The sequence below is a fragment of the Fukomys damarensis genome, unplaced genomic scaffold (assembly GCF_012274545.1).
Source record: "Fukomys damarensis isolate Sample0158 unplaced genomic scaffold, DMR_v1.0_HiC HiC_scaffold_28, whole genome shotgun sequence".
Taxonomy (NCBI): Eukaryota; Metazoa; Chordata; class Mammalia; order Rodentia; family Bathyergidae; genus Fukomys; species Fukomys damarensis.
In genome coordinates, this window is record NW_022900940.1 from 17,756,649 (window position 1) to 17,773,735 (window position 17,087).

Genomic DNA, 17,087 nt, shown 5'->3' on the forward strand with positions numbered 1-17,087 from the left:
GCCCTGCTCACCGAGCGGGCGGCGAGGGCGATCCCGGACCTCCGCGAGCGCCAGCAGCTAAAACCCTCTCCGCTCCGATGTGTTGTACCGGCCCTGCTGGGTCTGTCTCTCCTCTTTTATCTTTCTTTCCCTCTCAGCCTCACACTCACACCAAGGAAAAAGCAAGCCGGTGAAGGACAAGTATATACTTTAGCCCTGCCCAGCGCTGCCCCTGCGTGAAGCTGTAAAGTCAGGTGTAAGAGGTAAGCGCTGGAGGAGCACCAGCTGTTGTCGTTAATAACAACAGTCACGTGGAAGGGAGCGCCTCCGCATCCTATCACCTCGGCTCCTACGACAGTGATTTCCCAAGTGTGGTTCCAGCAGCATGGGCATTGCTCTGAACTTGTCAGAAATGCAAATCCCCAGGTCCTGCTCCAGACCCGCTGAATCAGAAGGGTTGGATCCCAGCAACGTGTAATTGTGGTAGAACATACATAACAGAAAGTTAACCACTTTTGTTGTGCAACCAGTTGCCACCATCCAACCCCACAACTCTCTTCATCGTGCAAAATAAACTATACCCAGTAAATTGCAGTTCATTTGGAGAGTAGAGTTCCTGCCTGGAACACAGGAAGACCTGAGTTCTAACCCCAGCACTCCAAAAAGAAGAAAAAAAAAATCCTTTCCTTTGCTCCTAAGCGATTGTCCTACCTTCTGTCTCTGAATTCGGTCACTCAGATTTAAGATTCCTACTGAACTGATTGTCCTCACTGTGGAGTTTGACCGCACAATTGTAGTTTCCCTATTTTTGCTTTGCTTTGGGGGAGGAAGGGGATTATAGATAATTGAACCCAAGACTTGGGCTCGTGTCATATTCTTTTTCTTTATATCCTGTGTTGTGACTCAATGGGGAATGGTATAAGGACTCTCAGATTTATCTAGGTAGCTCAGGCTAACCATGTGAATCCTCAAAAGCAGAGAACAAGCTGACATGGGGGGAATACAGACTCCCATCATTTTAGCTGAGGCAGGAGATTTAAAGTTCAAGTCTTACCTTGGCAACTTAGCAAGAGCCTTTCTTTTAAAAAAAAAAATTTTTTTTAAGTGGGGCTGGGCCTCTAGGATGTAGCTTAGTGGTAGAGCAGCCCCCAGGCTTGATCCGTAGTACCAAAAAAGAAAAACACACACACACACATAGAGAACCTTTCCTGGGTGTTATCAGAGAAAGAAATTTGACCCTGGAAACAGGAAGCTACACTGTCATTGTCTCTGAAGATGGAGGAAGGGATCCTTGAGCTATCTTCAGGCAGTTTAGAAGCTAGCAAAAGCATTGCAGTGTCTTAACTCCTAGGGCTTCCAGAAAGGAGCACAGCCTCAAAATGCTCTGAGTTGAATCCAATGAGGCCATTTCTAATTTCTGGCCCTCAGAACTGTAAAATAATAAATTCTGTTGTTTTAAGCTACCACTATACCTGTGATAGGTGATTATGGCAGCAATGGGAAGCAAATACAACCATCTAAAATCCCATATAACAATGTGTTTATGTTCATGTGTTTCTTAGGGAGAGATCCATAGATTTTAACAGACTCTTAAACAGTAAGGTAGGTTGGGATACACACTGATTTCTACCTCGGTAAGCTAAGTCCTGTAAATTCTATTGATTTCACCAGTTCATCCCAAACCTGACTGTATGTCAGACTCCAGACAACCATTTAAAAATACAGATTCACAAACGGTACTCTGGGTTGGAATCTCTAGGAGTGAGGCCCCCCAGTCTGTACTTCAGACACCTCTTGTGTAATTTGTTAAGTAATCAGGTTTGGGAAGCAACTGTCCTACAGGAGAGAAATTCCAGATTCTTCATTGTGATCCTGAATATGTGGTGTGGTGAACTGGTTGGCAAATGATAGGGTTTGGCATCAGACAAAGAGGATTTAAATTCCAGGTCTGACCAGCTGTGATCTTGGTAGAGCAGTGAAACGGGGATACTAATAAGCTAATAAACCTACTGATGGGCTGCTTGGGGCAGCATTTTTAACCGTGAGACTCTGAACATTTTTTATTCATATAATCTGACATCAGGAGTGAGCTCAATTTTACAGTTGCCAGAATAAGCTTTTCTTCATCCAGGATGACTAGCCAGAGGGGCAGAGAGGTGTCCTGTATCACACCTCCCAGTACAGAATGAAGATTTGCTTCCTGGGATTGCACCTCTTATCCAACTGTATGACAACCCGATACCCTCCTCCCTTCCTTTGTCCTCTTACCTCAAGAACTAACCTGAAGGTTTTCTGTTGGCCACAGTGGCTGTGCCCTATCAGTGTGTCACTACCAGCTCCCCTATGCTTGCCCTTTCTATGGGCCGCCAGTGACTTTGAGGCAACTTTGATTTCCTGTAGTGTTGACAGCCTTGTTACTATTACAGTGCAAAAGAAGTCATGATTTTGCCACCCCACAACAGAGAGGAATGCTTAACTATGGAGGTAAAAATATTGACTTTTCACAAACCTTGAAAAAAATCTTCAGATTAAATGGCCTTATTTTTTTCTTCCTCTATTAATTTTTTTCTTTTAAATCTGTAATTTTTAGCTAGGCATGATGGCACACACCTGTACTCCCAGCACTCAGGAAGCTGAGGCAGGAGGATTATTGTGAATTCAAGGCCAGCCTGTGCTACAGAGTAAGTTCAGAGCCACCCCGAACTACACAGTGAGTCCCTATCTCAAACAACAACAAAGAATTACAGTTTTTGTCTGCCTCTCGCTGTTTCCTAAATATTTAACCACTAGGTCAAAAGCTAGGTTTGTTTCTAAGGCTCTTAAGCTGATTGGCTTAGTAACCTTCTGGTTTAGAATTAACTTTTCATTACACAAGTCTTAAATTATGACAGAAAATACAGTTCTTCCAGTCTATGAAGAAGGTGGTCAAGTGAGGGTTTCCCAGCCCTGTCCTAAGCCATGGCTTCACCTGGACCTGTTCTCCTGGAGTGACCTTCCCTAGTCTCTGATGGAACTTGCTGATTCCCACTTGGCAAAGCTCCCCAGAGTCTCTCCAGCATCAGCCTTGCTTCTTCCTCATGAGTGCCCGCCTTTCTGGGCTCTGTGAGAGTTCATCCCAGCAGAGCCCTAAGTGGAGGCTTTGACACTTTTCAGTGGTAGGAAAGCCTGGTTTGCAGAGACCTGCTGCTGCCGAAAGCTCACAGCAAGGCAGTCACCCTCTCTGGGTGGCGCTCCGACCCCGATATTTTTAAGATCATTTGATCTCAGTTAAACACCAGAGAAGGCCAGTTAGAAAGACACAGGCTGAAATGTAATCTCAACTGCCCCCAGATTGTGCAAGGTAAGGACCACCTGTATCAGGGCAGTAATATGTGAAGTACTGTTTCCTTGCCCAAACTCTTACAGCCACGTTTCTTTGTTCTTTTTTTTCCTTATTTCCATGCAGGCATGTGCGTGTGTGTGTGTGTGTGTGTGTGTGTGTGTGTGTGTGTGTGTGTGTAATTGGGGACTGAACCCATAGCCTTTGCACTGAACTACTCCTCCAACCCTTTTTATCTTTAGATTTTGACTGAAAGTCTCACCAAGGTGTCCCCTGGGCTTGAATTTGCAATCCTCCTGCCTCAGCCTCCCACAGTGCTAGGATTACTGGTGTGTACTACCACACCTGGCTATGTGTGCATTTCTGAATTGAGATTTTTTTTTCAGAGTATAAAAGATAAGATAGCTTAATAACCAGATATTGCATACCCAGCCCACAGAACAAACAGAAATATTTGAGCAGAACATGTATCCTACTTGCAGTAGGAAGAATGTCCCCCTCCCAAGCAAAGATATATATATCCTAGTCCTCAAAATCTGTGACCTTATGTTGCAAAAAGCGATTGCAGATCTAATTATGTTCAGGATCTTGAGATGGAGCATTTCCTGCATTATCCAGATGGGCCCAGCATAATCACAGAGACCCTGCCTGATAAGATAAAGAGGAAGTTGGAGTCTCAAAAAGATGTAACCACAGGAGTGATCAGAGTGATGTGGTCCTCAGCAAAGCAACTAACATCCTCTACGAGCTGCAGAAAGCAAGAGAATGGGTTCTCCATCACAGAGTCCAGAGAGCTTTGGACTTCCCCTACAGTAAGAGCATAAATTTGTGTTGCATTAAGCTCCTAGCTTTGTGTTGATTTATTATAGAAGCAACAAGAAACTAATACACTTATTGTATTAGATCAGCTTGGCTAAGGTTTTGCTATCAAAGTATCTCAGAGCCTTTTGTATTTTAGAATTGTGAGTTCCCCCCTTCCACTCCCATTCCTACTTTATACAAGGGGAAAGTAAGGCACAGAAAGGTCAGTGAAAACTAAAATATGAATAGTAGCAATTTTCATAAGTTTTCTGTAAGGTTTAAATAATGTATACTGAGCACAGCATAATGTGTAGCATGTAATAAATCCTCTGTAAACATTAGCTAGTCTTTGTTCATTCTTTTCAAACATTTATCAAATGCTGACTGTGTCAGACACTGCTCAAAGCTCTGGGAATTTAGGAATGTACAAAATAGTGAAAAGTATTGTCTCTAATCAAGCTAACTTTGTATTACAGGGTGATGGACAATAATCTTTGCTCTGAGCCAAAGATTACAAAATACGCAAGGAAATGAGCCACTATGAGAGAGAATAAGCAGAAACTACAAGCTGGAGAAGATCATTCCTTGGAATGTTATCTTTGTTTAGAATATTTGTGTGTTTCTGTCAGTTGCCTGAGTCACTACTGATTTGCCACCACTTGAACCTATTTGTCTGGCTTTGATTTTTTTTTCCCATACATGTAGCAGCACAGGCTATGGCTTAGTATTCTCAATAACTATGTTTTCCTTTTATTTTTATATTCTTTTCATCCTACCAAGAGTGAAGGCCAAAACAAGACTTCTGACAATCTCTGTGAGTCAGGTTATTCTAGCTCACCTACTAAAGGGGCTCCCTCCTAGATTTGGGGACTCTAATCTGACTATACCCCAGCCTTGGGTTCCTGGCTTTGTCCGCTGTCCCTGGCATGTATGAGATCCTCTTAAATCCAGTTACACCTAGAACTAATGCTGACTTCAGCACTCACTTTTTCCTGTAGCTTAGAATCTTTCATTATTTCTGGCCTCTGAACATTTATTTTATTTCTTACCAGCCAAGCCATCTATTATTTACTTTTATTTTAATTCAGCAATTTTAGGTGTTTTGAACCAAGAAAGAGTTCCAAATGCCTAGGCATTTATTCTGCCGTGTTACCAGAAGAATTTTTTAAAATATCTCAATAATGTTTTAAATCTTTTTTTTTTTCTGTGAGGAAATTTCATGTTATTTCAAATCCTTAAGGAGAAGCTGAAGTAAATGTGGGACTCTGGAATTTGAAGATCAAACTATTTTCATGAACACCACTTCCCCAAAGTAAACTCATCATAGTTCTAGTCCCTCCAAACAAAAGTGAGTACTACAACACCCATTTCTCCTCTCTTGCTCTTGGGGTTTCTTTGGAGTTAGACATAAAGTCAAGTTTTCTTTGGCATTAGCCCTAAAGAACCTAACAACTAGATTCTTAAGAACAAAAAACATAGGTTATATTGTATCCATTATTTGGCATGAGTCCTTTGCAAAAGAATGGCATTTAATAGCACATGCCCACAAGGAAAGATACCTGCAACATATATAGGATAAAAGCTCATTATAGGATAACAGCATGATCTGATATTGTTGTGAAAGGAATTGGTAAGTGACACACACAGAGAAACACAGAATAGAAGTAAAATAATAAAAGGTTTATTTTGTTGGCAAAAGGTCAATCGCACTAAGTGCAGTGTCAGTGGTCAACTCCACTGGGTTATAGATTTATTTTTATTGGGTTTTATAGCTATGATTTTATTTAGGTGGTTATATTTTTTTACTTTATATTATTCATATATAAATAACTGTTATAGTTAACTTTAACCTAGACATAACAATTTTTGTAGCTAGGGAGTTTAAGATTTGTGTAGCTATCTATTTTAGTGTATAGGAAGCGGGTGTTTAAGGTTAGGGATGAGGCCAGATGTTTTATTTTAAACCTAAAAGTTCTTAGTGCAATTGGCCTTCTGTTGACAAACCTTTTATTATTTTACTTCCATTCTGCATCTCTGTGTGTGTCCCTTACCAATTCCTTCCACAATAGTATATGTAAATTTTCATGCATCGGTATGCACAAATACACATAAAAAATCCGGAGGTTTGCTTAAAATGTTAATAATAGTTGGAATTGTGGATTGTTTTTCTGTCTTTCCTTTTGTATTATTTGAATTGTCTACAGATAACCAGCAGTGGATATAGAAGATGCTACTTCCATAAAGCTGAAATCACTAATCAAAATGAAAGCCTGTTAAAAATAGGGAAGCAGATCAGAAAAAGTGTAGACAAAGCTTTCTGCTTTCCAAGGGAGAAGAAAGCTTGACCTTCACATGACAGGGAAAGAAAATGGAGCCAAGGGTAGCCACCATTACCTATCTCCCAACAAGCCCTGCTCTACAGCTTTGGCCTCTGTGGAGGGGCTGACACCCACATCAAGTGAAGGGACTTTGCCAACAGAGGTAAGGAGGGAACCAGCCAACACATGGAAGAAAGAAAGTAGTCAATAGACAAATGGCTCCATGTAGTATCTTCAGAGTGGGGAGAGGAAAATAAAAAGGGTCTAGATCCCACACACACCAGATAATCATTCACCAAATGATTGAAACTTAGTTAAATATGCTTCTTGATGTTAATCTTCAAAATTTGCTTGATTTTTCCTTTTTTTGTTTTTTTGTTTTTTGTACATCAGACAAACAGTACTTCCACATGGTTTTGAAATCCAGAAAGTTCAGGAGGAGGGTAAATACTATTGCCAAACCTTCAACTATAATAGCAGATAGAGATTGAAGCAAATACTTTCCCATTGAAGTATTTCATAAGCCAAAAGTCCAAGTATTATTATTGGGTGCAGTATTTCAACCTGTTTCCATGCTCAAAAATTTTTCTCTGGAGAGGATAGGGATTTAGCTCAGTGGTTCCACCACCTGCCTCACAGTACAAAGACCTGAGTTTGATCCCTGGTACCAAACCAAAAAAAAAAATGTTTTCTCCAGTGAAACTACTTTGAGTAGTAATCAGCAATGTTAGAGTAGACCCACATGACATAATGCCAAGTTTTAAAACATTTTCACTTTAATTTCTATATTAAAACTAGCCTATCATTTGTCAAAACATAAAAATATAACAATAATGCAGGATGTGCCTGATTTACAATAGTTTGATTTATGTCTTTACAATGGTGTGGAAAGACAACTTCTAGTTTTCACTTTTAGTTCAGTGTTCAATAAATTGCATGAGAAATACAACACTTTATGATGAAACAGGCTTCATGTTAGACAACTGTGCTGAATTGTAGGCTAATGTAAGTGTTCTACACATGTTTAAGCTAGGGTGTTTGGTAGAAGAGGTATATTAAATGCATTTTCCACTTCACATATTTTAAACTTACAGTGGACTTATTGAGATGTAACCCCCACCGTATTTCTAGGTGATGAGAAGAAAACTCTGGCACTCATAATCCAATGCAGTAGCTTGTCAGGTATTAGTCAGCTCAGGGAGCCATGATGACATATCACAGACATGGTAGCTTAAGCAGAAATAAATTTCCTCACAGTTCTGGAGGTTGAAAGTCTGAGATCAAGGTGCCAGCAGGGATGGTTTCTCATTCCCCCCGTGGGCTGCTGATGGCTGCCTTCTGCTATGTATGCACCTGATCTGTTCTGCGGGCTTGTATGGAAGAGAGAGGGAAAAGGGCATTTAACATGTAAATTTTGAGGGAACTTTCATATTCAGTTTACAGTGTCAGATATGTGACTGAGTTATTTAGCCTCCTCAGGCCCCAATTTCCTCATTTATAAATGGGATCATACTCAGAGTTGCTCTGATAATTAAATAAGATAAAACATGTAAAACAATCTAGACAGGCACAAGGAAGCAGTTGATAAATGTTACCGACTTAACACTATTATTGTGCTATTTATTTCTCTCTTTTTAAAATAGCTGGTTTTATTTGGAATAAAAGAAAAAATTCCAAACCTCGATCTTAAAGTGAATTTATTTATTTATTTATTCATTTAATGATACTGAACATCGAATCCCAGGCTCTGTGCATGCTAGTTAAGTACCCTACTACTGAATGACACCTCCAGCCCTTAAAAGTCTTATTTTTTCCTTTTGGTTTTTGAGACAGGGTCTTGCTATGGGATTACAGGCATGCACCACTAAGCCTGGCAAGCAACTTCATTTTTAAGTGGGGTTTTTTTGTTTATTTGTTTTGGTTTTGGTGGGTTTTGTTTTGACTGTTGTTGCTGCTGCTGCTGCTTTTATTGTTTTTTGTTGTTGTTGTTGTTTGTGTGTGTGTGTGTTGGGGTGGTACTGGAGATTGAATTTACATCTTCAGCTCCTTTTATATTTTGAAAAGAGGTCTCCTATGTCTCTAAATCGCCCAGGCTGAGCTTGAACTTGTGTGATCCTCTTGCCTCAGCATTCCAGAGTGCTGGGATTACAGGCCCGTCCCACCAAGCCCGGCTTTAAGTACTAATTTTAGAGTCTTCCTTGGCTTAAAGGTTCAAGAACACAAGAACCCACGCTGCTTCCGGTGCGCTTCTGAGAGGCTGGAGAGCCAGGCCTCAAACATCCTCACACCAGCAGCCCCACCATCCTACCTCCCTTTTCAGAGCTTTCTCTACAGTGGCTTTTAGTAAACCATCAAATCCACATCCCAAAAGGGAAACATCAAGTGGAGGATCCTGACTTGTTTTCTTTAGAGATTTCCTTAAAGCCCCACCTGCTGGTTGTGTGGTCAAAATGCCCTGAGAAGTAAGTCGCGGAGGAGCTGGGAAGCACATGCGCACAAGGGCACATGCGTAAGCGTCACTTCAACCTCCTTAAAATGCTATGGAAGTTACAAAAAATAAGTTCCTAGAATTAAACATATCAGAGGTTCACTGGCAAGGTGAAATGTTTCTGAAAACTAGAAATGGAGAGTCAGTATGGAGAGGTGGGGCAAAGGATAAAGCTCAGGACAAATGGAAGAACAATGGTAGGCATATTCCATGTCTCCTAGGCTGCCCTGCATGGTACCCCAAATGCTGAGTAGGTGCACGGTGTTTAGGGAAGGATATGTTGCTAAATATGTTGCTAGTCTGTTTCCAGAATGTGGTTCTCCGCCCTTTCTTAAGTGCGTCCCACCCCAGAAGAGCCCTCTTAGTCTCTCCCAGGAAATGCCTTAAGTTTACACCCAGCCCTTCTGCTAGAAGTATGTGAAGCAGCAAGATAGACATGTGATACCCTTTGGATGTGTTGATTTCATTCAAAAACATGAAAAGGAAATGAAAAATATGTGGGGAGACTGGGATGGACCTGTATCAAAGTCAGTGACAGGGAAGGCATCTGAGAACAGGTGACCAGATTCTGCCCAGAATTGGAGCTGAGGAGGAAACAGTGATCCCAAGTCAGAGACAAGAGCCATCCTTCCTGGCGAAAGCTCTACTCCTTGCCTTGGGGCAGGGTTGACAGTGGCACCCAGAGCTGGGCCACACTTGATGAGGTGCACTGGAGAGAGGAGACAGACCCTCAGGGGCCATGGGATGTGAAAGGGCTTGTGGCACAAGGACTTTGAGCCTGGTCATGTGGCTGGGTGCCAGTAGGGTGGGATACACATGGGTATTGGGCATCCTCTGATCTCAGGTGGAGGTTCTGACTCCAAAGGCAAGGTGGAAAAGACAGAGAGTAACAACTTGGACACAACCAAGCTTTGGTGTATTCTTTCATCAAAGGAAAACCTGAAGAGTTCCTCAAGATGACTAAGTGAATGCTCAAGCTGCTTCACTGAGATTTTAAAATAAGCTGTGACCCAAGAAAAATAATGAATAAATAAAACACTAAAATAAGCTGCGACTTATTTTCTTGTATGCTTTAAGATGAAAAATAGGTCACACCAACTACATACATGTGTTGAAGATAGACTGTCCCCTTCCCCCTGAGTTCTGTGCCCACCTTAGCCCACTGTCCATGGCCTCTGATTAGAAGTTACCACTTTCCCCTCAGAATTCTATTGTTTCCCTTTGAGGCCCAACCTGCTTGTGGCATCTGAACATAGAGTTTCACGGGAGAGAAACCACGCAGGATGTGCATGGCTTGTGGCGGGGTGAGTAGGAGTGAGAGGAGACACAACACCATGATAGGAAGTGTACGCAAAAGGCAGGAAATAGGGCCCTGTGGTGGATTTAATACAGATCCACACTTTTATTGATACTTCTTTCAAAAGATAGAGACTGATTCCCTTTCCCTTGAACATAAGCTGAACTTAGTGGCTCCCTTCTAATGATCATGATATTGTGCAACTGCTGTGACCAGTTACTCTCTGATTTCTCAGCACAGAAAAGTGCATATTGTTGCCATGTTGTAAGGACACCAAGCAGCTTGTGGAGAGGAGCTACAACTGCCTACCAACAAGCAGAACTAATGTGCCAGCTATGTAAGGAGCCACTCTGGGACAGACCCTGGCCCAGCGAAATCTGGTGATCACAGTCTCAATCAATATTTTAACTTCAACTGAAAAGTCTGAGCCAGAAGTACCCACATGACACACTTCTGAGTTCCTGACTGACAACAACTGCAGCATAATTAATATTGTAAAAAGGCAGAACATTCTGAGAGTCTTTGTTACATATAATAGAAAATTAATACAAGTCTGGAGATGATTTGTTAGCCAGTAATAGACTATTAATACACTCCTCTTTGCTTTGAGGATGTTGTTGGTGAAACCCACACACTGGACCTGCATTCGAGCCAAAGGGAACCTGAGAGGATTGTTCCAATCTACCTCTGGTGAGGATGGCTCTGTGGTGGAGGGAATGACCCAGATGTAGGTTTAAGACCTGAATCCAAGCCCCAAACTACCGTGTACCAACTGCTGCCACAGGGCTGGTTGCTGTATCTCAGGAGGCTCCATGTCCTCTGTGTGCAGAAATGATAACAATAGTATTCACCGCCTGGTCACATAAACATACAAAAGTGAGAGCCAGACAAAGGAGCAGCTAAACCCAAATGGAAGCTACATTTTAAAAGAAATATAAAACATGAGCAACTGCCACTGTAGCTATTTGTCCAATCTGTGGGCCAGTTTGGCCTCACGTTCACAGTAGTTTTGTGAAGGCTGACCTGCACAGTCCTGACAGACAAGGCCCACACTGTCCTCCCTCTGGGCTCTTAGCTTATCTAAATGACATTCCAGGTGGTGACAGTCTGAGATTATTTTCATATTTCAAATGTGCTTAAGAGATAAACTTGGAGTTGATTTGGAGCTGCAAATATTTTGTGGGAAGGACCTAAACAGCCCAGTTCATTTTGTGTATCTGTCTGTGCCGGTGAGCATCAGCCCTCCTCCTTGCAATCGTGTCAGTTCATCAGGCTACAGCACTGAAAATGTAGTCTTCACCTAAAGGCGTGAAGAGAAGGAAAGGCAAGTGGTGCCTCAACTCTCTCCATTTGTACGGCTGAGGGTGGGGTTCTGTGTTCTCAGCTGCCTGGGACAGCCTGCACTAAGGCTAGTTCTAGGGCTTGTTGGCTGTTCCCATAACCCCTCCCTACCCCTTTCCTTTCCCTCTCCTACCCAACTCCCATTCTTGGACAGCTGTGTCCTCTACAAGTGTGTGAATGAGAACAGACACCTTCCCAGGTGGAGAGTCAATGGGAAACAGAGCGGGAAAGGCCTGTGGAAACACCTGAAGCTTCATCTAAAAGGCAGTGGGAGTTACTGGAAGTTTTGTAATAGGGGACAGGGATGTAAACATTTTTGTGTCTAAAAGGGCCATGCTTTCTCTTCAGCAAACTTTCCCAAAGAAAATGCAAGCATCAAACTTGCAAACCAAGCTTCCACGACAGCATATGGTATGTGTTACCTGCATTCGTGGATTTTTGAATAGCAAGGTATTCTTCTACAGGTGCTAATTTCACCTACAGGTCCAGTTCAGGGTGGAGGACTGAGTGTTATTACACTCCATGCCCCAAATTTCTAGAAATGAGGTTACTTATTTACTGTCAGAAAACTAGAAGGGGGTCTCCTTATAGATATGAAATCTTTAAAAAATTCCTTGAGTTATAAAAGACAGTGTAATCAGATTTTTTAAAAGGATCTCTATACTGAAGCACAAATGGGAGAAGACTATTTTTTTTTTTTTTGCACTGATTGAACCCAGGGCCTCCTCTTACATGTTAGGCAAGTGCTCTACACTGAGCTACATCCCTAGCTCTGGGAGACAACTTGCATAAGAGTGGAAGATGGGAGGCAACTTCAAGAATACTCAGGTACTTTGAGGTACCTGAGATTGGGAGAAGGAACAACTGAGCTCTTGGTAGAAAATTAACAGACTCGAGGGTAGGAGCTGCCTCCTTGGACTAGGCAGCAGCAACCTCTGTGTCTACCTCCACATAAGAGCAGGGAATATGAAGCTTCAAGACAGAGAGCCAGGATCATGTCCCAGGAGCTGGTGACACCAGAGAGGAACGAGGCCCTCCCACTCCTAGAAAGCCTCTCCTGGTGGCTCAATGTCAGATTTTTACTCTCTGTCCTGGAGGTGGATCACAGTAATCCAAGATAACCTAACAGGAAGCTGAGATGATCTCTCAGCTAAGAATCATGGAGCAACTGGGGAAGTCTGGCTCCATGCAAGACCAAGTGCAGAACTTACACCTGAAGAGGTAGAGCTACTACACTGGGCTGAGGTGTGTCACTAATATCCGCGAGAGGTGCAAGGCTACCACCTGCAACAGTGTGATTTTTATTGTAAAAATTACATTTTTTAAAATTATAATTGAGAAAAACAATATGTAAGATGAGTGATAGAATGTAGTGCCAAAGAGCAAACTTTTAAGTTGTGATAGCAAGCCAAGGAAAACTTCTGGAACATAACTAAGATTTTTAGAATGCAAAATAAAACTCAAGAAATGTATACAATGGACTTCACTAGCTTTACGTTTTTCTATTCTTCAAAAAACACTATTAGCATGAAAACATAAACTCAGACTTGAAGAAAATAAAAATTTTAAAAGAATAGTCAATAATACAAAGGCAGATGCTAATAGAAAAATAAAGACATATACAGAATATGTAAAGACCTCTCAAAACTCAATGGTAAGAAAAGAAGCAACTCACTGGGTGTGGTGGTACATATCTGTAGTCCTCAGGAAGCTGAGGCAGGAGGATCGCTTACCAGTGTCTCTCAAATTTATTTGGCCATGACCCTTTTCCCTGCTCATCTGTCAACCCATTCACTGTGGTACAGGCAAGGAGAAGGGCCAAGGACTGATCCTGGCTTTACTCTGGCTTTGCTGTGCACCCTTTGGTAAGAGCCTTGGTTACCTCATCTTTAATATGCAGCTGTGGTCACGAATAAATTAGTGAATGCCAAAAACTGGCTCCATAATATAGTAGCTTCTTGAAAAGTTTAGTTTACCAACCACCTCAGAAACAAAACCTGCCAAATTTATTATTTCCCTAAGGACACTACCTTTATTTTTAGCCAAGGAAACCAGCACTCAGTCATCTTGAGTCCAAAGGTCCAAAGGGGAAGATGTTGAAATGCTGAGCACTGCCCCTTCAGGCCCATCTGCTCTGCATTAGCCAGCCTTCCTCTGTTTATTATCCTTATGTTAAACAGCCTCCAATTCTTGTGTGAAAAGTTCGGACACACAATAACCTCTTTATCACATTTTCAAAATCTGGGTCGGTTCTAGAAAGTTTCTACCTTTTTCTTGTGGCCATTGTTTTCATGTAGATGTGGCTTTCTGAAAAAGGCATTTGCAGTGCCTTACACATACATTTATGGATAAGCTTAGAGTAGAAAAATACCGCCAAACAAGAGAAAGATGAGATATCAGAGGAGTTAGACCTCAAAGGAATGACTGTAGTGTTCGCCAGCTGTTGTGTGCAAGGAGGATCTGAAGCCCAGCCTGGAGGTTGGGAGCCTGGGGCTGGACAGGACCTCAGCCTCCCTCCTTTGGGGATAGAAATTGAATATGGAAGAGAATAAGGGAAACAAGCAATGCTGAGCGGTAGATGAAAAGGTCACATAATTCTGTAAAAACACATCACAACAGCAACGTGGGTTACCATTTATTGAGTGGCAGTTGTGTGACATGCTTCACTTAGTGCTATTTTATTTAAACTTCACAACAACCCTGTAAATTAGGTATAGAATCAGTGAGGACCCATTCAGCCATAAATGACAGAAAATCTACATCCAAGCAACTCACAACATGAAGAAATTTTATTAGACATATCCGTTAAAAGTCCACATTTAGATCTGCTTTCAAATGAGACTTGAACAAGCAGCTCCAAAAGATTTCTGCAAACATCAGATTCTCTCCCTCTGCTTTCTGCCTTCCTCTTCTTCTTGCCTTTCTCTTTGGGCTTTGCACAATCAACCCAGAAGATGCAAGCTTTCCTGTGATTGCAAAATGGCTGCATCTTATGCTACATCCATCAGGGAAAGAATGAACAAGAGTTCCTCATTCTGCCTCATGGATTTAAATACCAGCTGTATTAAATACCAGCTGTACCAACTTCGGGGAGCTCCAACATTCCGTGGTCAGGGAAATGGGGACAAACCATTCAGCAACACCAAGTTTTCTCGCAGTGAGCCAAAATGGGTCATGTGTCCATTCCTGAACAGATTACTGTGGTCACGGAGGCAATGTAGCGGGGAGGAAAAGAAGCTGATTGGATTACAACCTTAGGGTGGCAGTGAGGGAGCCCCCTACCCGGGAACCAGGAATGAAGGAAAAATAGGAATGAAGTTGATCATAAAATGGAAAAGGGATGCTGGGACTTCAACTATCAACTGTCTACCGTAGCATTTGTACCTTATAAAAATGTGTCTGACACTGTTTAGGGGGCAGGATACACCAGGGGATAAAAAGCTAAAATGCCACTGGCAGATTCTGTTGATGCCTGCCCCTACTGCATGCTCCCTTCCCATGAGCAGGGATTATCTATATCACTGCTTTTCTAACTGAGGGCCCTCCCTGGCACTAGAGAAGCTTTTAGGTTTGAGGGACAATCAAGACTCAGTTGTGGGCCTGCTAAATTCAAGATGCCAGTGAGACATCCATCCTAGTGGAGACGTTAATTAAATTTGTGACCCTGGGAACCAGGGAAGAGACCTAGGCTGGAGACATAAATATGAGAGTCATTGCATAGAGCTGGTATTTAAAGTCACGAGGTAAGATGAAATTGCACAAGAAAGAGGAAAGGCTTGGAGCCTTAACCTCAGGGGCCTCCAACATTCTGTGGTTAGGGAAATGGGACAAACCAGCAAGGAAGGAGGAGACACAGGAGCCAAGCATCCCAGATGCCAAGCGACGAGAATGTTTCTGGAGCAGAAAGTGACCACCTTGGAGAATCGGACAGGATGGAGAATGACCATCGGCCTTAGCAATCAACCTTGCCAAAAGCAGTTTCAGAAAAGTGGTGGATGGGTCCTGACAGAGAGGTTTTAAGGGGGCTGGAAGCCCACAGATTGGGATCAATGAGTACAGTTATCTCTTGTAAGAACTCATCCCTAAGAAGGAGTAAATAACTGTAATAATATGTACAAGGGACAAGGAGTTAACAGTCAGTGTTTTAAGATAGGAACAATGATAGCACATTTGTGCATTGATGGCAGTGACCCAGTAGAGAAACTGACAATGGTAAGAGAAAGCTTTATAATTTACAAACACGAGAGAGGCAGTTAGTAGAGCTTAGTTAGAATGGCGTGGGCCAAGGTCACAGAGAAGGATGTGACCTACACCTCCAGCCCCACTGTGTCCTGGAAGGAGGACAGCAAAGCTCTGGCTTTGCCCATAAATGGCTACAGACCTGCCCCAGCCACTGGGGAGACAGGCTGCCACAAGGGGACAACAAAAGTGAAACCGCCTCCATTAATCAGTGCACAGGATTAGATATGAATGGCTGAAGCCTTGCCAATAAGCCCCAGCTATGACAGCTGACTGGGAGGATCAGGAGGCCCTTAAGTAAAAACATGCCTTTGAGAGCTTCCATGCAGCCTCTCCGAGAGGTCACATAGCTGAGACACAGCCGTCCGTCCGGCCCAAGGGCAGAGGGCAGCAGGCCCCATGAAACCTACCACTGCTGCAAACTAGAGTCATGACCAAGGACCTGTGAAAACCAGAAAATGTTACAGCTCGTGAACACAGACATCCTCGCACCACCACCTCATTTACAGCTGGGTGTTTGTACACTGACCTCGTATGAGCAGCCTTTGTAAAGGTGGCCACAGTTCTCCCCTTCCTGTAGCTACACCCCTTCACAGTGTGGCTCTGTCTCATTAAGAAGGGGCAATCTGGCTGAGTCTGGCAACATACACCTATAATCCCAGCACTCTAAGAGGGTTAGAAGTTCAGTTCCAGCCTGTGCAATTCAGTGACTTAGTGAGACCCTGTTGCAAAATATGTTTAAAAAGAGGCTGGGGATGTAGCTCAGCATGAAGGCCCTGGGTTCGTGCCTCAGTAACGCAGAATCTAGGCCCACCTTGTGGTTTGCTTTGACCAGCAGAGTGCAGCAAAAGCACTGACTATGGGACCTGAGCCATGGGCACAAGCTCTCACTGACCTGCCACTGATGGGGGACCATGCAAAGCAGAGATGAATCCTTCTTGCTTAGACCCACTGGCCTCAGCCAACACAGATGTAAACTGAACTTGTGTATTGTAAGCCCAGGTCAGAGAAGAACTGCCCAGCACGGCCAACCCACAGAACTGTGAGGGCAATAAATAATCGGTATTTTAAGCAGCAAATACTAACTTACATGCTTAACTAATGTCTACAGGTGACCAGGAAGAATTGTTACTGTTGATTAACAATTTGGTGAAGAATTATCAGTGAGGTTTTAAACCTCAGTTTTTGGCATTGGTGTAAGAAAGTATAGGAGCTGGGGACTTAGCTCAGTGGCACCATATCTGCCTTATAGGTACAAGGTCCTGAGTTCAATTTCCAGTACCAAAAAAAAAAAAAAAAAAAAAA

At 42.6% G+C, this 17,087-nt stretch overlaps 1 protein-coding gene across 1 annotated transcript; it reads right to left on the bottom strand.

Moving 5' to 3' along the window:
• Positions 1–13,460: 13,460 nt before the first annotated feature.
• Positions 13,461–13,836, bottom strand: CUNH3orf35 (chromosome unknown C3orf35 homolog). The gene is given in 4 exon segments (XM_019208278.1): positions 13,461–13,631; positions 13,633–13,662; positions 13,664–13,713; positions 13,716–13,836. Coding segments are annotated over 4 exon segments (372 nt in total).
• Positions 13,837–17,087: the final 3,251 nt, after the last annotated feature.